The 21191-nt window shown below is 37.7% G+C and overlaps 1 protein-coding gene across 3 annotated transcripts in view; it reads right to left on the bottom strand.

Annotated features, from left to right (window-relative positions):
- Window positions 1-450: 450 nt before the first annotated feature.
- LOC115214523 (ETS-related transcription factor Elf-2) overlaps window positions 451-21191 on the bottom strand; it is a 246287-nt gene continuing 225546 nt past the window's right edge. For 2 of the 3 annotated variants that reach the window (XM_036504464.1, XM_029783723.2), the window contains 7 exons: window positions 16940-17068; window positions 14833-14910; window positions 13629-13721; window positions 12280-12372; window positions 9390-9446; window positions 7723-7915; window positions 451-6907 (listed from right to left, as the gene is read on the bottom strand). In XM_036504464.1, coding sequence (XP_036360357.1) covers window positions 6799-6907; window positions 7723-7915; window positions 9390-9446; window positions 12280-12372; window positions 13629-13721; window positions 14833-14910; window positions 16940-17068 — 752 coding nt within the window. In that variant the 3' untranslated portion in view covers window positions 451-6798. The remainder of the gene's footprint in view (window positions 6908-7722; window positions 7916-9389; window positions 9447-12279; window positions 12373-13628; window positions 13722-14832; window positions 14911-16939; window positions 17069-21191) is intronic. The other variant, XM_036504465.1, reaches the window with a different exon arrangement.

Raw genomic sequence — 21191 nt, 5'->3', positions numbered from 1 at the left:
CGGACTCCAATCTTGATCTGGCAGAGTTTCTACGGCTGGATGCCCTTCTTAACACCAACCACTCTGTGAGTGTAGTGGGTGCTTTTACATGCCACCAGCACGAGGGCCATATATATATATATATATATATATATATATATATATATATTTATATATTAATGATATGCGTCCTCTGCATCTTATGTGGTGCAATGGGTCAGGCAAAGAGTAAAAGAACCAAAAACAGCTGCAGAAACACAACAAAAAAAATTAATAAATAAATAATAAAAAGATAAGTCTGAATTAAACAGAAAATCTTGGATGATTTTTATTTACTTTCTTACAAAAATATAGAAGAAACTATTCACATATCCTCAAACAAACAACAAAACAAAGAGCAAATTTGTCTTTTTATATAAAAAAAAAAACCATGGAAGAGAGGACGAAGGTTTGTGAGTGTCATTTGTTTCGTTTTTTTTTTTTAATTGACTTAAGGCTTTTGTCCCCAATTCTTAGAACACAAAAGATATGTTGTTTTGCTTGCTTCTTTTTCTTTTTCATTATTAATATTATTATTATTATTGTTATTATCGTCATCATCAATGTTATCATTAATTTTATTATAACTGTATTATTATTATTAATTACTATTGTTGTTGTTAGTTAACACATTTTTTTTAGGGTTAAAATTACACCATCATTATTTGTACATTTATATTATCATTTAAAAAAAAAATCTGTTGCAAAAAAAAAATATATATATTGTAAACAGAAACAACAACAACAAAAAAAATCTGTAGAAATTATCCACAAAAATCACTCTATAAAAGATTGTGACAGTCGATGCCACCATAAACAGTGTCTCCATCACAACCACTATGTGTATACGTATGTATGTATAAAAGATATATATATATATATATATATCATGTGCAGATTTTATATATTAAGAAAAAAGGAGGTAATCAGATTTGGATGAAAGGTACTATAGTGCCTTTTGTCCCCTTTTTACTAGGGGTTCATCATGAATGATGTCTTGTAGATGATACCTTTCACATATATGTGTGAGTAAATTGAAAAAAATCTGAGTGGAATTTGTTTCCTTGGATTTTGGCAACAGGGTGCTTTGGGGTCTGGTTATTTGAGACGTTCTTTGTCATTTCCAGAACCCCCCAAAAAACACATTCAATTCCAGATTTTGTTTGCCCACTTACGTATATATAAGAGGTAAGAATTTTCTTTATGAAATCATTCCTGACGAATTCCCTCAAAGAGCTGAAAGAACTAAATAAATAATTTTCATCCAAATCTTGACTGCCTTTTTTTCTTCATAGTTGGGTCTACTTTTAATTTTCAAGGGTCTGAAGTTACATAAAATATGTGTAATGTGTGTTTAGGTGAAGATCTGTGACACCAATTCTACATAAACACAATTTTAGGGTTTGGCTTATTCAATAACTTAAAAAAAAAAAAAAAAAAAAAAAAAATGACCCCTTTTTTCTCACATTGAAACACTATTGTTGTTGTTGTTGCTATTATTATTATTATTACTATTGTTGAACACAAGGTTTGAAATGACATAAAGGGCTCAACACTGAAATCTCTTTTCTAAACAAGTTAGCTCAAGGGTGTCCCCTCTGTGGCCCCATTTCTCTCCTGCACATCACAGCTGATCTAATGAGGGTCTTTCTATGCAGTCAATTACCATGCAAGAAACAGCAGTCAACCCATACACATATCACATCCAATTGCCATTAAAATGAAAGGACCCATTAGAGAATGTAGTTCTAGATGTTGAACAAGATGGTCATGGTTGGAATAGCTTTGATCTGCTTGACGTCTGACCAAGGGCTAAATGACCCCTGCAGATAATATGTGCAATACTTTGTTTTAGTGAAAGTGTTCTTCAATACAACCTCAAAACACATTGAGTGAAAGGTAACTAAAAGAATCCTTTCAAGACTTTTATGTACATGAGGTGAATAGAGAGAACTGTAACAGTTGCTATGGAAACGGTTAACCTCAAACCTGTTCGTCTCAACCCAATGCTCTAACATTGAGCACCAACAATAACAACAACCACAATAATAATAATAATAATCATAATCCTTTCTAGCACAAGTAATTTTTTTAGTGGGTGGGGTGGGGGTGGATGTTGATTACATCCACCCTGATGTTTAACTGGTACTTGTTTCATTGACCCCCCCACAAAAGGATGAAAGGAAAAAAAAAACATCAACCTGAGTGGAATAATAATAATAATAATAATAATAACCAATGTGAGAACCAAGTGTTCAGTTCGTATGTATTGATGCATATATGTGTGTGTGTGTGTGTATACCTTCAAAATTGTGTGTAATAAATATACACATGAATGCATACAATCGTAGATATCTATACATATGTATGTATACATAAGTTTAAATATATATATATGTGTACATGCATATAATTCCATACTTGTCTAAAAAAAATATGAAAGAATTATGTGTACACACACACATATATATTTTAGACACACACACACACCACACACACACATAATGTAAATTAAGCTGCCTGACATACACAACCAGTGTTTGGAATACTTCATGTGGCTCTACGGTGTAAGAGAGAAACCAATGAAGAGAATTGGCAGATTTTAGTCCTAATTTCTTGCTTCTAGTTTCTGAATTACAAAGACCACAGAGTATAACTACATAGAAATAATAAGGCTGGACAGTTTTGTTGAGAAATCATTGGTTCCTTTGGCATCTTTATACAGGTTTCAGTGGTGACTGGATGTCAGGGGCTACCATCATGTACGTCAACACATTATCAGAGTTAATATTAGAAACGGTAGCCTTATGTGATTCCAGTCTTACTAACATTACTGAAACACATGTAGAGATACTCTCGGTTAATAATTTCAGAACAAAACCATCCAATGCTTCTGTGTGTGAGTGTTTATATCTGGTGTATATATATATATATATATGCAGGTAAAAAATTATGTGTGCATGTACACTTACTAAAAGCTAAGTGTGGGTGTGTGTCTGTGCATGTGTGTGTGTGTGTGTAACGCATAAAAGTATCACTGTGTATTTGTATGGAGAGCCATAGATGGTCATAAAAAGAACAGCCAAATGGCTGGATGTCGGTCCAGACCCTGCAAAAAGAATTAAAAGACAAGGCACCTGTGGATAATAAAGAATTGTCAGAGTGGAGGGTGGGTGGACATCAGCCTGGAACGGGATGTGTTAGCCCTGGGGTAGAAGAATACTTGGATTCCAGTTATAAATTGGGGGGGGGGGGATTTTAGGAATTTTGTGTTTAATTTCATTAAAAAAAAGTTTGAAAAAAATGTAATAAAAGATGTATAAATTGTAAAATGGAGAAGAAATATGTATGAGCCAAGGTGACATGTTGTTTACTGAGAGGTTTGCTGTTAGAAGATTCTTGAATTGCTGAGAAACTAAAAAACATCACTGCATCTTGTATAAAAAGTTGGGTCAGAAAATATTTCAATGACAACTCTGTGTGTGTGTATGTTCTTGTATATGTGTGTGTGTGTGTGTCTTTGGAAGTCAAACCCTTCATGAACCTTGGGGAGCCCTTAACTGCACTTTTATAACATCAAGCAGACATGAGACATGTTTCTCTGGGTAGTATGCTAATTTACAAACCTGAGGTTTGCAATCATATTTGCATATTCCACAAACGTGTTCTAACCCCCACTAAATTAAATCTTAATTAAGGACATCCTTAAATTAACTTTCAACAGATTCAAAAGTATACTTTCAGTACATCATTATTGTAAGGGGTTAGCTTTGTTTTTAACGCGACACTTTAGTGGCCCCCTAACAAAGAAACCTCATTGGCACTTGATGTGATAAACATAACCCCTAACACAAAATACCTCTGTTATATATGAACCTTTCTTGTAATGTCTCTCACATAAACACAAGTCTAAATGTCCGGTAACCGAAGGAGGCCCAATAAGTTAACATGGGAAGAATTACACTAAAACCTTTTAATCTTTCAACATAGTTTTGATATTCTGAAAATTTGCATCCTATTTTCCTTTTCTACTTTAATACAAAACCTTCATTTATAAAACACACACACACACACTGACCAAATTCTAAATGGTTTATTGCAGCAGCTCCCACCAAGAACATGGGCTGGAGTTACTGCTTGGGTTTGGAAGTGGTTGCTCTTTTGTGTTTATATTAATATGGATGGGTTTAGAGGCACTTTTTGGCGAAAATGAAACACTTTTGGATGAGATTTAAAACCTTTTTATAAAATACAAGATTATTATTGTCCACTTGTACACCCTGTGGAGACATTTATCTACATGTGGTGACTGGCTAAACTCCATGCACATTGTAACTTCATACAAACTCGTCACAAGTTAACCTCACAATGGTCAACTGACCAGCTATATGTGTGTGCACAGCAATCATGGAGTGAGTAACCAGCCACATGTTCATGTAGCAGTTGCTGTAGGTGGGAATTAACAATGCTACATTAAATCTTCTGCCATATCAAGTTAGCCACATGTTCGTTGTGACATTTCCCCCATCGTTGTACACCCCTGAAGTTAGTGGACCCTTGGTCCGGTCCACAGCCGATTCCTGCCATCAACGTGTAGCTGTGCATTCTCCTTGTCTAAGGCAGTTACTCTATATTTGACACCAGAGCCATACACAGTACCAGCCGGAGGGAAGAGAATGCAGGTTCTCGCATCACCATCATCGGGTGACAGTCCTAAGTTAAACATGCCTCAATGAGCAGCAGAATTGTTTGGGGAAATTCAACAACTCCCTCCCACAACCGTTGTCCTGCTCATCTCTGGACACTGGACTATGTTTTTTCCCTCCAATACAATTTATCTGTTCTCGATTCATGCCTGACTTTTAATTGGGGAACCTTTATCCTTTTGATCTTTCACCCCACCACCTGTCCATCTTTCAATTATTAGATCTCCATCTAACTGACCATTGCTGCCACTGACCACCATAAGATTCAACAAGTCTTTTTGACCACTGCGGTCTCGGAGACCATTGTAACCTATGGACTTGAGATGACCATAAGTAGTTTTGTTCACGTTAAACTGGACTGAATGACTCTGGTCTCTAAAAACTGCTGTTTGACCATCACAGTCAAGTGACCAAAGTGGTCTCTGGCCAGTCTGACCAGTGTTTTCAATGACCCAATTGAGTCTAACAAACCTGGACTTTGATATCATTAGATCTTCTCCCATCTGATCAGTTCACACCACTCATACAACTGACCGGATTCCATATTTTATCTGTTTTAGCTGCTGTGAAGAAAGTGTCAATATATATACATAAAATATATATACATGAGTGAGTGTCAATGTTGTACAGTTGTAGAACTGTAGATGTAACTTTTTTTTTTCCTTTTCTTTTTTGTTTCATGTATTAGTGTATGATGACGTGTAAAAGGCAACTTTAACAGTATGTATAAGTATGTGAACAATTTAGATGTATACATCCAGTGTATGTATATTAACAAAATATGTAAGTCAAAATTAAATAACACACAAATCAGAGCTTTGATGATGAAAACCATGAAAGAAGACAACAAAACAAATATGCATGCATATATATATATATATATATATATATACACACACATGTATATATACATATATATATATATGCAAGCATATGTGTGAATATGCATATAATGTAATTTCTGTTTAACTCATTGATGGGTATCGTTCATTATATTTCCTCTTAACTGCTAACGAAGCTGGCAGTGAACATAAACCCATACACGCTGACCATTAACACTCACCAATCACACATTCATGTGTTCATGTTCACAGCCAATGCAGATGATAAAAGTTTCTCAAACTTTAACTTTCTCTTCTTTTTTGGCAATAAATACATTTTTTTCTTCTTTTTTGCCACTGTCCTTCAATCAATCTCACACAACCAACTTTAGGAAGAAACCGTTTTTTTTTCTTCTTCATTTTTCTTCATTTTTTTTAAACACTAGTTGAGAGGAAATCAACAATATTCTTTAAATTCTTTACAACAGACTCAACTTTCCCTCCTCAGTGTATGTCCCTCCCCCCTCGACACCCCCCCCACTGTACTTTCTCCCATGATATCAAACACTCTCCCTCTCTTCCTACTTTCTCTCTTTCTCCTTCTCTCTCTCTCTCTATGACAAACATTAAAAAAGCCGTCACTGATAAATATACATCCGAAGAATAAATAAATAAATAAAAAAAAAAATCAATCTGGATTTAGTGACAGAGAGAGAGAGAGAGAGAGAGAGAATGAAAGAGAGAATGAGTGAGAGAGCGAGAGAGAGAGATGTGGGAAAAAGAATGAGGGAAGGAAAGAGAACTTTTTTCACACACACACGCAAAAAAAAAAAAAATTAGAGGGTTGGGGAGGGGGAAACCGATAAATAAAAAGTTGAAAAACATTTCAGAGTTCATTGTTCTGGAAATAAAAGAGTTTTTGTACTTCCTCTTGTGAAAAAGTGAGTTTAGCTGACAGCAACAACAAGAAGCTGACTTCATACTTGAGTGGTGATTTTTTTTTTTTTTTACTTAAAAGTACAAAGTACTTCCCATTGTTCTTCTCTCTCTCTTCGGAATTCCCAGAAAACAGACTTCATAAGAAATTTAAATTCCAGAACAGTTTGGGGTGGAGGTGAATGAATGAATCCATTGTTCTTTCTGCTTCTTTCTTTATCTCTTCCTTTCTATCTTTCTCTGTCCTTCGTCTTCTTTACATTATAAAGGTACCAGCCAGGTGAGATGTCTTCTGTATATACAAGGAACTCACTCTATTAGGGAGTGCTGCAATCAATTTCAACAATGTTTTTTGGAACCACAGCAAACTGGTAGACAAGTCGCTGCCCATCCACTTTATTCAATATCCCTCTTGCGTAGTAATACCTGCAACAGAAACAGTAGCCATCGTTAGAATTATTTCAACAATATTAATTAATGGTGGCCAACAATTAAAACTAGTTTCATTTTGAGGGGGAAAAAAATGTGAATTTTTGAATTTAAACTTTTAGATTTAATTCAATTTAGAAATAAATCTTCAGATAGCATAGTATCTTGTACGGTGGGGGTGTCTTCTAGTGTGGGGAAAGCCCTGGGGTGGAGATACTTTCATACTGTGGTATAACTCTTAATATTCTGAGATACAGCGAAGTACAGATCTAATCAACCTTTCTATTCTATAAAACAGTTCTAAATGACCATTCTGTTCTCTGGTACAATTGGCCACAAGTAACCTGTACATTCTGATAAAGGATCTAAAGTTACCCCCAGATCAATTTAACTTGATGTTTTCATTTTAAACCTTTAATCAATTCTAGATTTCAAAGTTGCCAAAAATAATTTTTAAAATCCCAACATTTTTTATAGGTTATCCATTGTCCTACCCCGACCCTCATCAAAATCCCACTGCCCTTGCTCCAAAGTTTCATTGCTTTCTTCAAAGTCTTCCCCAAATATTAAACAAGTATCTCCCCGACCCCAGTTGACCTGTCACATCCATTTTAAAAAAACAAAAAGGATGCATTCGATGTTATAGAAAGAGATGGTCGTGGCTAGAATGTCTGAAGTTTGACTTCTGTTAAACAGTAACAACTAAAACAGGTCAGTTATAGCTTTGTGGCTTCAACCACTAAATATCACAACATAGATTTATAAACCTAGCAAACCTAACATCAGAAAAGAAATGTTGCAGTGCATCTTACCTGAGAGCTCTTCCCATTGTTTCATAATTCATGTCTGGTTTGTTCTTATGATGGCCCCATAATTTAGATACTTCCTTGGAATCAACAAGTTTGAAAATACCAAGATCTCTGTTTGTCCATTTGATGTATTTTGGACAAGTTTCTGCATTTTGTAGTAATTTTAGCAAGAATTCCCATAAGTAAGTGGTGTTTCCTGGAATGAAGAGAGAAACGGAAAATGAGAAAAGGACAAATTAAGGTCAAGAATGTTTTTCTATTACTTCTAAGAGTGGAAGAAATTTGTTCAGTTGATTCCTAGATTCCACAAAGGTTTCTCTATTTCATTCTGTAACTCAGTCGTTCCCAAACTCTTTCGGGCAACTGCCCCCTTGACACCCAGGTCACATTCCTAGCAACCCCACCCCCAACTAACCATCACAAACATAGACCTCTTTCTGAAGCAAATTCAAAGCAAATCTGTTTCACAAACAAAAACTAATTAACTCATTATTTTCTTGTTTATATATCCATCCCCACCTTTTGGCCACCCCCATTATCATCACTCCACTTTTCTTCAATGCCCCCTTTGAACTTTCCACCACTCCTAGGGGGGCAGTGCTGCCCACTTTGGGAACCACTGCTGTAACTTGTGAATCATGTGCTGTTTCATATCTCTGAGACTTTGATGATGTGGCTGAATATTCTTAGAATGGCATTGTAGTGTAAGTGTGACAGGCCAGATCTTGCTGGTTTAAATGCTAATGGATGAATGGACAACAATTGGCATGGTAACAGTGATGGTGGCAATATCATTGTCAGGGGGGACAATGATACTTTCTACTCTAGGCACAGGGCCTGAAATTTTGTGGGGAAGGGGGTAGTCGCATTCATCGACCCCAGTATGCAACTGGTACTTATTTTATTGACCCCGAAAGGATGAAAAACAAAGTCAACCTTGGTGACCTATAATAATAATAATCCTTTCTACTATAGGCACAAGGCCTGGATTTTGTGGGGAGGGGGATAATTGATTACATCGACCCCAGTGCATAACTGGTACTAATTTTATTGACCCCGAAAGGAAGAAAGGCAAAGTTGACCTCAGTGGGATTTGAACTCAGAACATAGAGGCAAACAAAATACTGCTAATTTACATTTGACGGATATTTGTCCTCATTTTGTTTGTTGTTAACACAACATTTCGGCTGATATATATTCCAGCCTTCCTTAGGTGTTTGGGGGAAATTTTGCACCTGGGTTCTCATTCCTAAGGTATTTTTTTATATTATTATTATTCAGGTCACTGCCTGGAATCGAACTCGGAATCTTGGGGTTAGTAGCCCACGCTCTTAACCACTATGCCACATGCCCATGGGCATATGGTATAGTGACCTGAATGATAACAACATCGAAAAATACCTTAGGAATGAGAACCCAGGTTTGAAATTTCCCCAAGACACCTGATGAAGGCTGGAGGGTATATCAGCCGAAACGTTGTGTCAACAACAAACAAGATGAGGACAAATATCCGTCAAATGTAAATAATGTACATAATTTCTCATTTCTTAAATATAGAACTGTAAAATACTGCTAAGCATTTCACTCGGCATGCTAACGATTCTGGCAGCTCATCACCTTAATAATAATAATATTGCTATAAAGAACAAGAGAAATCCCAGGTGACTCACCTTCTCGTTTCCTTTTAGTAGGGAACATTTGACAGTCAGAACTCTTCGGTTTGCGCCCTATGAGAGAGAAGTAAAAGATTGTAAATGAAATGCAGAACAGTTTTGGAAGTGGAGAAGGGCGAAGAAGGCGAGCCATTCCTTCCCCTGGAACAAGAACATCGAATCACAATAGTAAGTACCAATTGGTTTAACTCACACAATTTGAACACCAGTTAAAAATCGGTTTGTTAATCAGCATCAATCAACACCAGAAACTGTCCATCACCATGGTTACACATACAAAAATGTTTTGTTTCCAAGAACAACACAATCCCAGCATCTCTAGTAACGCAGCAAAGTGTCAATGTCACCAACACTAAAGACTACTGCCGTGTGTGTGTGTGTGTGTGTGTGTGTGTGTGTGTGTGTTTACATTCTCAAAGGAAGTGTTGAGCCAGAAACGGTGACATCTGTTGATGTCCCCTTGCAACACATCGGCCCCATTGCTCTGCACTTTTTAAGACGAGTAGAATAAAAGGAGCGATTACCTGAAAACAGGTTTACTGACAGGAAGAACATCTGGTTGCAATACCAGGCCTTTGATCCATATTTGTTCACCCAAAAATATATGGGTGTGTGTGTGTGTTACTACCCACAAGGGGCTAAACACAGAGGGGACAAACAAGGAGAAAAAAATGGATTAAGTCGATTATATCGACCTCGGTGGAATTTGAACTCAGAACATAACAGCAGACGAAATACGGCTACACATTTTGCCCGGCGTGCTAACGTTTCTGCCAGCTTGCCGCCTCTTTGTGTGTGTGTGTGTGTGTATATATATATATGTATGACAGATATACATGTAATAGAGATTAACTATTGATGGTTTTGGATTCAGTCCAACTTACGGCACTCTGAGCAATAGCCTTGCAAGTGCATTTGGTAGATGGAAACTGAAAGAAGCCTGTTGTGTGTGTGTTTGTCCTCCTCTATACTTGACAACTAGTGTTGGTGTGTTTACCTCCCCTGTAACTTAGCAGTTCGGCAAAAGAAACTGATAGAATAATACCAGACTTTAACAGAAATAAGTTTCTGATATCGATTCATTTGACTAAAAATTCTTGAAGGTGGTGCCCCAGCATGGCCACAGTCTAATGATTGAAACAGCAGATACAATAAAGCCAGTCTTTGTGGTATTACAAAAGGAAGTGATGTTGTTCAACCCTAGGTTGTCAGGTGGTCCCCAATCCTGCAGAACTTTAATGAAAGGCATTCTAGCCATGACCATCCCTCCTTTTCAGTGGTCCTTTCCCTACCTAAGGCAGTAGTGTGTCATTTCAGAGTGATCTGGCTGCTATGTCTAGCAGGCTTTGTGACAGCACAGAGGCTCTTTTATTGTGGGTGTTGGTGAAAGTCATTAGTTCGACAGAGAGGTGGTGGTGCGGGGGGGGGGGGGTTAGAGACACTCGAGACAGAAGAGCATTTGTTACACATAAGTATATTTGTTATTGACACCACCACCACCACCACCACCACTGCTGCTGCTGCTACAGGTGATCAGTTCCCACAGTGAGTTACCTGTTTTGAAGACTGCAACTGATTCAGAACAACCAAAGGTGCAGGTAGAGTGAACATTGCAAAGACACAGAGAGAGAGAGGGGGAGGAGAAAGGAGCAGTAAGAGGTTGAGATATAAGCCAGTGGTTCCCAGCCTGTGGTGCGCAAACGTAATACTGGGGGGGGGGGGGGTCCATGAACTAAATTCACCTACAGACCTTTCAATATCCTGGGGTCCATGGGAAAACTCCTTTAACCCTTTTGTTACCATATTTCTGTTGAGATGCTCTGGGTTTCTTTCAATTAATTTTAAATATAACAAAAAGGATTTAGTTAAATAATCTAGTTATCATTAAGCTAGTGTTAGGAACATAAATTGTGACTAAGGTTTGGTGGAAGATTTTAATTCAGAAATTATGAAAACAAGACGTTTGTACTCAGTCAGTTTCAGGTGGGTTGGTAACAAAAGGGTTAACTAAAAGGGACCCTTGGCAGTGAAAAGGCTGGGGACCACTGATATAAGTATAAGGTTACCTAAAAAGGCCCTAACACATGCAACCAAGCTGCATGTTAAATTGTAGCAATATATACATATATATAAAAACGTACACACACTTAAAGACACATGCATACATATACAGACATTTATTAATATCATACAGACATATATATACATTTTTTATCTTGGGTTATTTGACCGTGACCAAGCTGGGGCACCGCCCTGAAGAAATTTTGGTCAAATGAACCAGTCCCAGTACTTTGTTTTTTTAAGCCTGGTATTTATTTTATCAGTTTCTTTTGCCAAACTTCTATGTTATAGGGATGTAAATAGACCAACACTGGTTGACAAGTGGTGTGGTATGGTGGGGGGACAGACACAAAGACGCACACATGACGGGCTTCTTTCAGTTTCCCCTCTACGAAATGCACTGGCAAGGCTTTAGTCAGCCTAGGGCAATAGTAGAAGACACTTACACAAGGTGCCATGCAGTGGGACTGAACCCGGAGCCATGTTGTTGGAAATGAAACTCGTTACCACACAGCCATGTCTTGTTACCTACACATCAATGAAGGTCACCGTGAACCTAAACACCAACAACAAACATCATCATGATCATCATCGTTTAATGTCTGCTTTCCATGCTGGCATGGGTTGGACGGTTTGACTGGGGGCTGGCAAACCAGGAGGCTGCACCAGGCTCCCCTCTGATCTGGCAAGGTTTCTACAGCTGGATGCCCTTCCTAATGCCAACCACTCCAAGAGTGTAGTGGGTGCTTTTTTTGTGCCACCGGCACGAGAGCCAGTCAGGTGGCACTAATATTAGAATTATTATTATTATTATTATAAAACTTACCTTTTTTATTTTTTTTGCCAAATGGAGATGAGGGTGGTGTGGTGGCTTCAACAGACTGATGGACATTTACAGAAGGAGGTGCCGGATGGTAAACTGCAGAAAGACAAACACATTAAATTAAGGATTTCTCACATAATTAACACAACACTAACGACTTTGTTTTACGTGTGTGGGAAGGGCTTGGGTGTTTTAGAGTCAACCCCAGTTATTTACTGAACCCCAGAAGAAGTTACAGCAGAGTGGCCTTCCTGGGATTTGAACACTGGTCATGAAAAGTGAGTAAATACCAAAAGCATTATTTCCAACAATGTGTCTACTGTAATAATAATAATAATAATAATGAGGATGGTTTCGAATTTTAGCACAAGGCCAGCACTTGCGAGGAAGGGGTCCATTGATTACATTGACCCCAGCACTCAGCTGATACCTATTTTATTGCCCCTGATAGGATAGAAAGCCAAGTGGATCCTGGCAGAATTTGAACTCAGAACATAAAGATGGATGAAATGTCGCTAAGCATTTCGACCAGCATGCTAATGGTTCTGCCAGATCGCCATCTTATAATAATAATAATGCTTTCTACTATAAGCACAAGGCCTGGAATTTGTAGGTACAGATATAGCTGATTGCACTGACCCCAGTGCTTGATTGGTACCTATTTTATCGACCCTGAAAGGATAAAAAGTAACTTCAGCTTGAGTGGGATTAGAACCCAGAATGACAAGCTGGTAAAAATGCCACAAAGCATTTTGTCCAATGCATTAACAATTCTGCCAGCTTGCTGCTTTCATAATAATAATAATAATAATAATAATGGTTTCGAATTTTGCCACAAGGGCAACTGCTTTAGAGGAGGGGACTAGTTTATTACATCACTGGTACTTAATTTATCGACCCCCGAAAGGATGAAAGGCAATATTGACCTTGCCGGAATTTGAACTCGGAACATGAAGACAGACAAAACACCACTAAGTATTTCGCATGGCATGCTAATGATTCTGCCAGCTCATTGCCTTTTTCATAATAATAATAATTTGTAACCAAGACAAAAAGGCCTAATAATGTGTGTGTGTGTGTGTGTGTGTGTGTGTGTAAGTGTGTGTTAAAGGTGTATTAGAGGAGTTAGATGTAATTCTAAGGGTATCAGGGTGGTCACTTTGAGATATGGTGGGGTGGGGTGAACATTTAGAATAACTAGTGTCAAGATTTATAAGAAACATTTGAAAATATTGTCAAGGAAAACTATTAATACACATACACACATATATGGTCTCTCTCTCTCACACATATATACACACATATATAGAAATAGTGAAAGCAAGAAGGTGTAATAAAGGTGGTTCACTTACTTGGCCTGACTGGAGGACGTGTGGAAGTACTGAGAGTATTTAACATAGGTTGGTGTGCAGGGGGTGGTAACCAGAATGTATGATGTGGTAAGACTGAAACGACCAAACGAATATGTCTTATTAGAGATCAAATCACATCTACAGCAAGGTACGATTGTTCTGCTCTTTGTAAACACCACACACACACACACAATCATTTTTCTCTCTTTCACTATCCTCTTTCACTTTTCTTCTGATGAAGGACTAACATCTGAAAAGTTAACTCTTTCCCCTTCATCTTAAGTGTTAAGCTAATACAATAGTTGTTAAAACTTGTCCCTCCTCAGTTGTCTTCAGTGCTTGCAAGTAGTAAATTCATTGGTGGTAAATTGCTTGACTACAGATCCAATGGTCTTCATTAGAAGTACACACACACACACATCACTAAGGTGATTAAGAGAGCTTAGTCCCCTTAGTGATGTCTATACATGTGCCTTTTGATTGCAAATTGCGAATAAGCTATCTTAATAACTTGTATGTGTGTGTTAAATAAGATTCAGATAAAAACCAAAGCTCATCCAGGTATTGGCTACCTAATGTCATCATATAGAGACAATACTCCAGCTACTTAGATATACATCAGGAATTCCTTGGTATCCGTAGAGTTTATAGAAATAGGAAATAGAACGAATGATGTTCTTTATTTAAAAATCACTACAATTGTTTCGACACGTTTTTTACACTTGCAGTACACTAGTGAGATGTTTTATATACACAAGAAATTAAATATCTGGCAAGGGAATACAAAATTATGTCATGACATAATTTCTTATTCCCTTGTCAGTTATTTAATTTCCTATTACTGCTTTGTACTCAAACGACGCTTCATTGTAAAGCATGTGTACAATGAGGTCTTACGTCAGGTCATTATTATCATTACACTGAAGTGAAATAAAATATATATATATATATATCCGAGGGAGTGACAAGTCTGAAAGAAAGCATGTCCAGCCTTCAGAGGAATGAGCACAAAGGCATGTGTGAGAGTGACTAAGCATATTTAATCCATAAATGGAGAAAATCCGTAGACAAAACCGGATACGTTTTGTCAGACTAATGATTATGGATTAGATATTTTACATACATAAAAATATACATATATAAAACCAAGTTTAGGCTGAGGTACATAAAACTGAGAAAAATAATAAAGTTAGTAGTTGCTTACTTGGTACTCGGCGGAAATCATCCTGGTTAGTCTCTAAATCACAGAAACCACTGTCAGCTGGGCTGGGGGGAAGAGATCCTGGATCAAGAACAACACACAAACAGAATATTAATAGTGTATATACGTGTGTATATATATACACATTAACAAACTTTCACCCTCTCATTAATGCATGTATAAAATGTGTGTGTGATGAATGAGCAAAAACAAGAATATGTACATATACATTAACAAACTGTATGTAGAGTGAGTATGATTTCAAGTGTATATATTTACAATATTTAAAGTACAAACACATAAGCAAGGATATAAATGAAAGTTATATAATTGCCCTATCTTTAATGCAGATAAAAACATCCACATAGATATTTTAATTCACATATACAGCATGAAAGATGTATATTTATAATTAAAGCATCATCTAACTGGCTCCCCGTGCCGGTGGCATGTAAAAAGCACCATTTGAGCATGTCGATGCCAGTACCGCCCCTCGTCCCGGTGGCATGTAAAAAGCACCCACTACACTCTCGGAGTGATTGGTGTTAGGAAGGGCATCCAGCTGTAGAAACACTACCAGATCAGACTGGAGCCTAGTGCAACCTTCTGGCTTGCCAGCCCTCATCAGTCAAACCATCCAACCCATGCCAGCATGGAAAGCGGACATTAAACAACGATGATGATGATATATCCCTAAACATGAGCACTATGCAGACAGAACCATCACAGGCACCCCAAATGCCAGGCCTCAGTACCAGCAAGGAATTCTCTTGGCAAAAGCAAATCCTTAACGTAGTAGGGACCACATCTCAGACAATATTTCATTCCCACCCCCCAAACAGTTACTGACATTCTTACAAGGCTGCAGTGGGGCCCATGGTGTAATTCTGCTCCAACATCTGGGTCAGTACTACTGTCATTAGGCACACGAATATCCTGGAATGCATCCAGAGAAGGGCCACTTGATTGAGTGACAGTTAGTAATTGAACAAATTCCACCCTTTGGTACACAGGAGTGCTGTGTCCACTCTCAGTTTTTTCTACTACTACTAGAATGGCCTCTGTTCAGCGGAGCTGTGTGATTTTATACTGCCACCACTCAAACACTCCTGAACCTTTTTTCCGTCACTTCTCATCATCCCTGTTGTGTCTGACTCTACTGCTAGACACTGCACTCACCATTAGCCCCACTCCTTCCACCCCAGTACACTGACCCTCTGAAACCCTCCACCCCTTGCCGTTCATGTCTTTCTTGCAGATGTTGATCAACAACAGCTCAAATAAAACATTAATGGCATCAATCTTATCAGAGATTTGACTGTTGTGTCTAGCAAACCAGTTTGACCAAGTAAAGATTAGGTTGTTAGAATGCATTGTGTTGCCAAAGTATGTTGCAATTTGTGTGGTGTTTTATTTATATATATATGACAAAAAATAAGTTCAAAAAGAACAATTCAAACTTTTTGAAGGATCCAAAAAGAGAGAAAACATAATTTCCAATAAAAAAATTCATCATATTCATAAAAAATCAGCCAGAGCAAGTATTAAGAATATGAAAATAACAATAGAAAAAATTCGTTAAAGGAATAAATATACCATGAACAGGTATAAAAGTGGAGAAAATATGTTAAAATCAAAATCGAATTCAATACATACACACGTTTCAAAAGACAATACGAATATTTAAGAAAAAATTATAATAATAATAATTATAATTAAAGTTATACATTTTAATAATAATAATAATAATTATTTTTTCTTAAATATTGTATTTTGAAACGTGTGTATTTATTGAATTCGATTTTGATTTTAACATATTTTCTCCATTTTTATACTTGTTTATGGTATCTTTATACCTATAACGAATTTTTTCCATGTATATATATATATATATATATATATATACACACAGTATGTGTCTGTAAAATATGTTGTGTAATCTCTGCATAAGTTGTGATGCAGAAATTACACAATGTGTGTGTGTGTGTGTGTGTGTGTGTGTGTGTGTGTGTGTGTGTGTGTGTGTGTGTGTGCGTGTGTATGTGTGTGTGTGTGTGTGCATGTGTGTGTGTGTGTGTGTAGTGCGCAACGTATGAGAGTCTCTTCTTACCTGAATGTGGAGGAATTACAAATGGTAGACATTTGTTATCATAGGTTGCTGTTGGAGAATCCAGGCTGATGAGTGCCTCAACTGCTGCCTGTTGACCATTATTCTCCTGCTGTTGTTCACAGGCATCCACTGCAATACAAGAACAAAAAAAAAACGTATAGTATATACACACACATATACATTGAATGCATATAAATTACATATATATAGACACACACATTCACTGTGTGTACATCATCATCATCATTTAACGTCCATGTTTCCATGCTTGCATGGGTCAGATGAGTTTTATTGGGGCAGGCAGAGGTTCTACAGCAAGATGCCCTTCCTGTCACCAACCCTCACCTGTTTCTAGGCAAAGTAATGTCCCCCCCTCCCATGGTCAGACATAGCATCACCAGAGACTGGAAAGAAACTACACCATTTGCATCGTGATGATTATTTATTATTATTATTACTATCATGCTATGTCAAGGCAACGAAATGCACACACACACACACTCTCTGTAGGCTTCTTTTAGTTTCTGTTTAGCAAATCCGCTCTGAAGGCCTTGGTTGGGAAACAAACTTCTTGACTACATAGTCAAGGCTGCGTGCCTACATATGTGTGTGTGTGTGTGTGTGTGTGTATAAACATTGACTATGTATGACATGTACCAATATTACGTATAAGACAGATATGCATACACACACACATACATATAATGAATAACAGATTCATTAAACACACACACACACACACACACAAGAGATAAAAGTAAACACTTGATGTACATAAAATGGTATTTAGTTGTGACTGGTGATGTTCTGTTTTGGGGATTTTGCCAAGATCAATTTTTCTCAAAACAGAGAGAGAGAGGAAAAGAGTTTCACATACACATACACAGTCAATGGTTAAACACACACAGGTTCATGTATGTACGAGCGTGTGTATTTATTATTCTTAACTAGTTGAAACTTTGAAGTCACTGTCAACAACGTACTTGTCTAAGAATAATAAATTTGTACTCTACAAAAGTACAGAGTAACACTTCAGATTAATGCAAAATTGTTTTTATTATAACTGAACATAAAAACAAACACACACACACACACAGAGTTTAAACACACGGATATCATTATTAAGATGTGACGTCTAAGGAATTAAAAGCTATCATTAGTTTCTCATGTTATCTCCCCTGAGATATCACCTATGAAGATATCGTGATATATCACCTGTCTAGTCAGGTGTCTGTAATGATATCAACTTTAGAAACACCTTAAATCAAACAAGAGATGGATCCCTTTTACAATAATCCTTGTCTAATCTGAATCATTTAGTTGAGTTGGTAAAGGAACAGCTAGGCAGTCCTGCAATCTGCCAGAAATAGCAGTGATAGTTCCACATCATACAAGTTTGTAAAAGGAAGGCCATATTAGATAAAGGAGTCCGAGAGACATTATGTGAGAAAAAATATGCATGATGGTCATAACTGGAACACCGGTTAATTTGGAGCTTAACAACAGCAGCAACACAACATTGGAAAATACAGATTGGATGGTCATTAAAGATGTTTGATCAGAAGTCAATGAGATTAGAGTTGACCTGGGCTTTAACTCATGTACCATACCAGTTATAAACTAGGGAGTCACTTGTAGACATTACAATTCCAAAGCAATAAAAACTGGATTTATCTACACAATTCCTCACCCTTTCTGTGAATGCCTTACTAGAAACTCTTACATTGAGTTTCTACAGAACTCAGCGCTGCTCTGTCAGTTTACCAAATAATTTTAATTGCCACCGGACATATTCCAATATTGGTTTCTGCCGTGGAGAGGTCTGCAGGAATTCCCATCCTCTCCCATTGATTGAACAGAAATATAATCTCTCATACTTCATATACACCGAAACGAATATTCTGGTATAGCTGCTGGCTGGCACTGACGCTAAAAGCCAGAACAAATATACGTGGAAAAGACTTCTAGCAATCGCGAGAAAAACCAAACAAAGTGGAAAGAAAGAAAGAAAGAACACAAGACAAAAAGGAAAGACTTTGGTAGATTTGTAAGAACAAAAGAAGTTATTGCTGCCACACACATAGCAGGGAGATCTGATGCCAAAACTAATGTGGAATAACGGCAACGATGATGATGATGATGACGATGTTGTTGTGGTGATAAGGACAACCAATACAATAGGGCGAGCTAAGATAGCAGAAGGTACATCATGTGACTCAAAGAAATAGCATCAAGTCGAAATATCCTTAGGGTTAGGTAGGGCAGATGAAGGGTGGGGTGGGGGGTAGTCGTGGGCACGGAGTGGGGCAGAAGAGAGAGAGAGAGAGAGAGCAGTGCTTCACAAATAAACAACATGCAACTAAGAACTTTTGCATATGTGTGTGTGGTTCTATGTTTATGTACACATATACATTTGCATGTGTGTGTGTGTGTGTATATATATATATATATATATATATATACACGCACACAAACACACACACCTGTGCTTATGCACACACACACAAAAAGAATAAAGTTATAGCAAATACCATTAAGGTTTGTTTATAATTTCCCTCCACACACACCCTCCGCCAAGATAAGTGATGGAGGGGGGTGGAGAAAGAGAGGGACTAACACACTGAATAATAGACATATATATATATACATACATTATATATATATATATGTGTGTGTGTGTGTGTATATATAGACACACACACTGAATAATAGACATAATTACATACATTTTTTACACACACACACACACATGTATGACACTTGGTCATGTAAAAGGGGAGTTAAATTGGATACAAGGTGGGGGCAAACAGTTCAGAGCTCTCCATGGGGAACACTGTCCCAAGTAGTAGTGGTGGTGGTGGTGGTCATGGTGGCACAGTAACACGGACTCAGTCCACCTCCACCACGTCAAAGGAGTCCGGGATCCGCAGTTGTTGTTGGGGTGTGTCTGAGCAGATGGACACCGTGGTGACCGGGTCATCCGATGGACAAAACAGAAACACCAAGAAAAACAACTGATGACTAACACACACACACACACACAGCTTGCTCTCTCTCTCTCTCTCTCTTTTTCTTTCTATAACGATGATGCTGATGATACACACACACACACACACACACACGTTTTCCCATTTACCTCTTTATCATCCTTTGAAATCTCAATATCTTGTAAACTTTCTCCCCTTTTCTTGTTTATTAATTTATTTATTTAACCTACACCCCCACCCCACCGCTGCCACCCATACCTTTTCCTCCTCCCCACAACCACCCACCAACCATGGTAGCGCTGGTGGTAGTGGTGGTGGGTACCTATTGCTGTCTTTGACCAGGCTGTATTTATTTTGCTGCCCACCTTTCATCAAAATAGTTGCCAGCAGCAACAGAAGAATAGAGAAGACGGGGGGGGGGGGTATAGAGTGGGGAGGAAAGAGAAGTACATTAGCACTGTTGTTATCAGCCCCCACCCACGCCCACTCCCACACACCCCATCTACTTAAATGTGTCTAACAGGCTTTTTTTTTTTTTTTGCAGGGAAAGAGAAAACCTTCCACTCTGGTGTTCTTCCTTCTGGCATTCTTGCATATCAGATTCAATTCTTGCATTGTGTGTGTATGTGTGTGTGTGTACATAAATATGTGTGTGTGTTATGAGAGTCCCCAGTTTTTGACAACACCACAATAAAAAAGCAAAAAAAAAAAGCAAAGAAAAATGAAATATTTTTCCTTAGGAACATTCAAAGACTTTTTATGGATCTGTCTATAAATAAAGAAAGGAACCATGCCTGCGTTACTAACTTCTCTTTGTATCATTGTTAGGATATTATGTATTTACATATTAACCTAGATACATAGACACTCATATAGTTATATAGTTACTTATATAAATGTGTGTGTGTGTGTGTGTCTTTTACTCGCTGCAGTCATTGGGTTGCGGCCATGCTGGGACACAATCTTGAAGAATTCTTAGTTGACCAAATCAACCCCACCACCTTTTTTTTCCTTCTCTCTCTCCAATCCCAGCACTACTTCTATCTTACATCCACTCTGCAGGGTGGTCGGTGTTAGGAAGGGCATCCAGTTGAAAAAAACCGTGTCAAAAAAGACACACAGAAGTCTGGTGCAAGTCTTCCGACTGGTTAGCTCCAGCCAAACCATCCAGCCCAAACCAGTATGGAAGGGGGACATTAAACGATGATGACATATGATGGGCTTCTTGCAGTTTCCATCTACTAAATCTACTAACAAGGTTTTGG

Source organism: Octopus sinensis, linkage group LG7, assembly GCF_006345805.1.
Source record: "Octopus sinensis linkage group LG7, ASM634580v1, whole genome shotgun sequence".
NCBI classification, from domain to species: Eukaryota; Metazoa; Mollusca; class Cephalopoda; order Octopoda; family Octopodidae; genus Octopus; species Octopus sinensis.
Note: the sequence above shows the minus strand (reverse complement) of the source record. Positions and strands in the feature narration are given on the sequence as shown.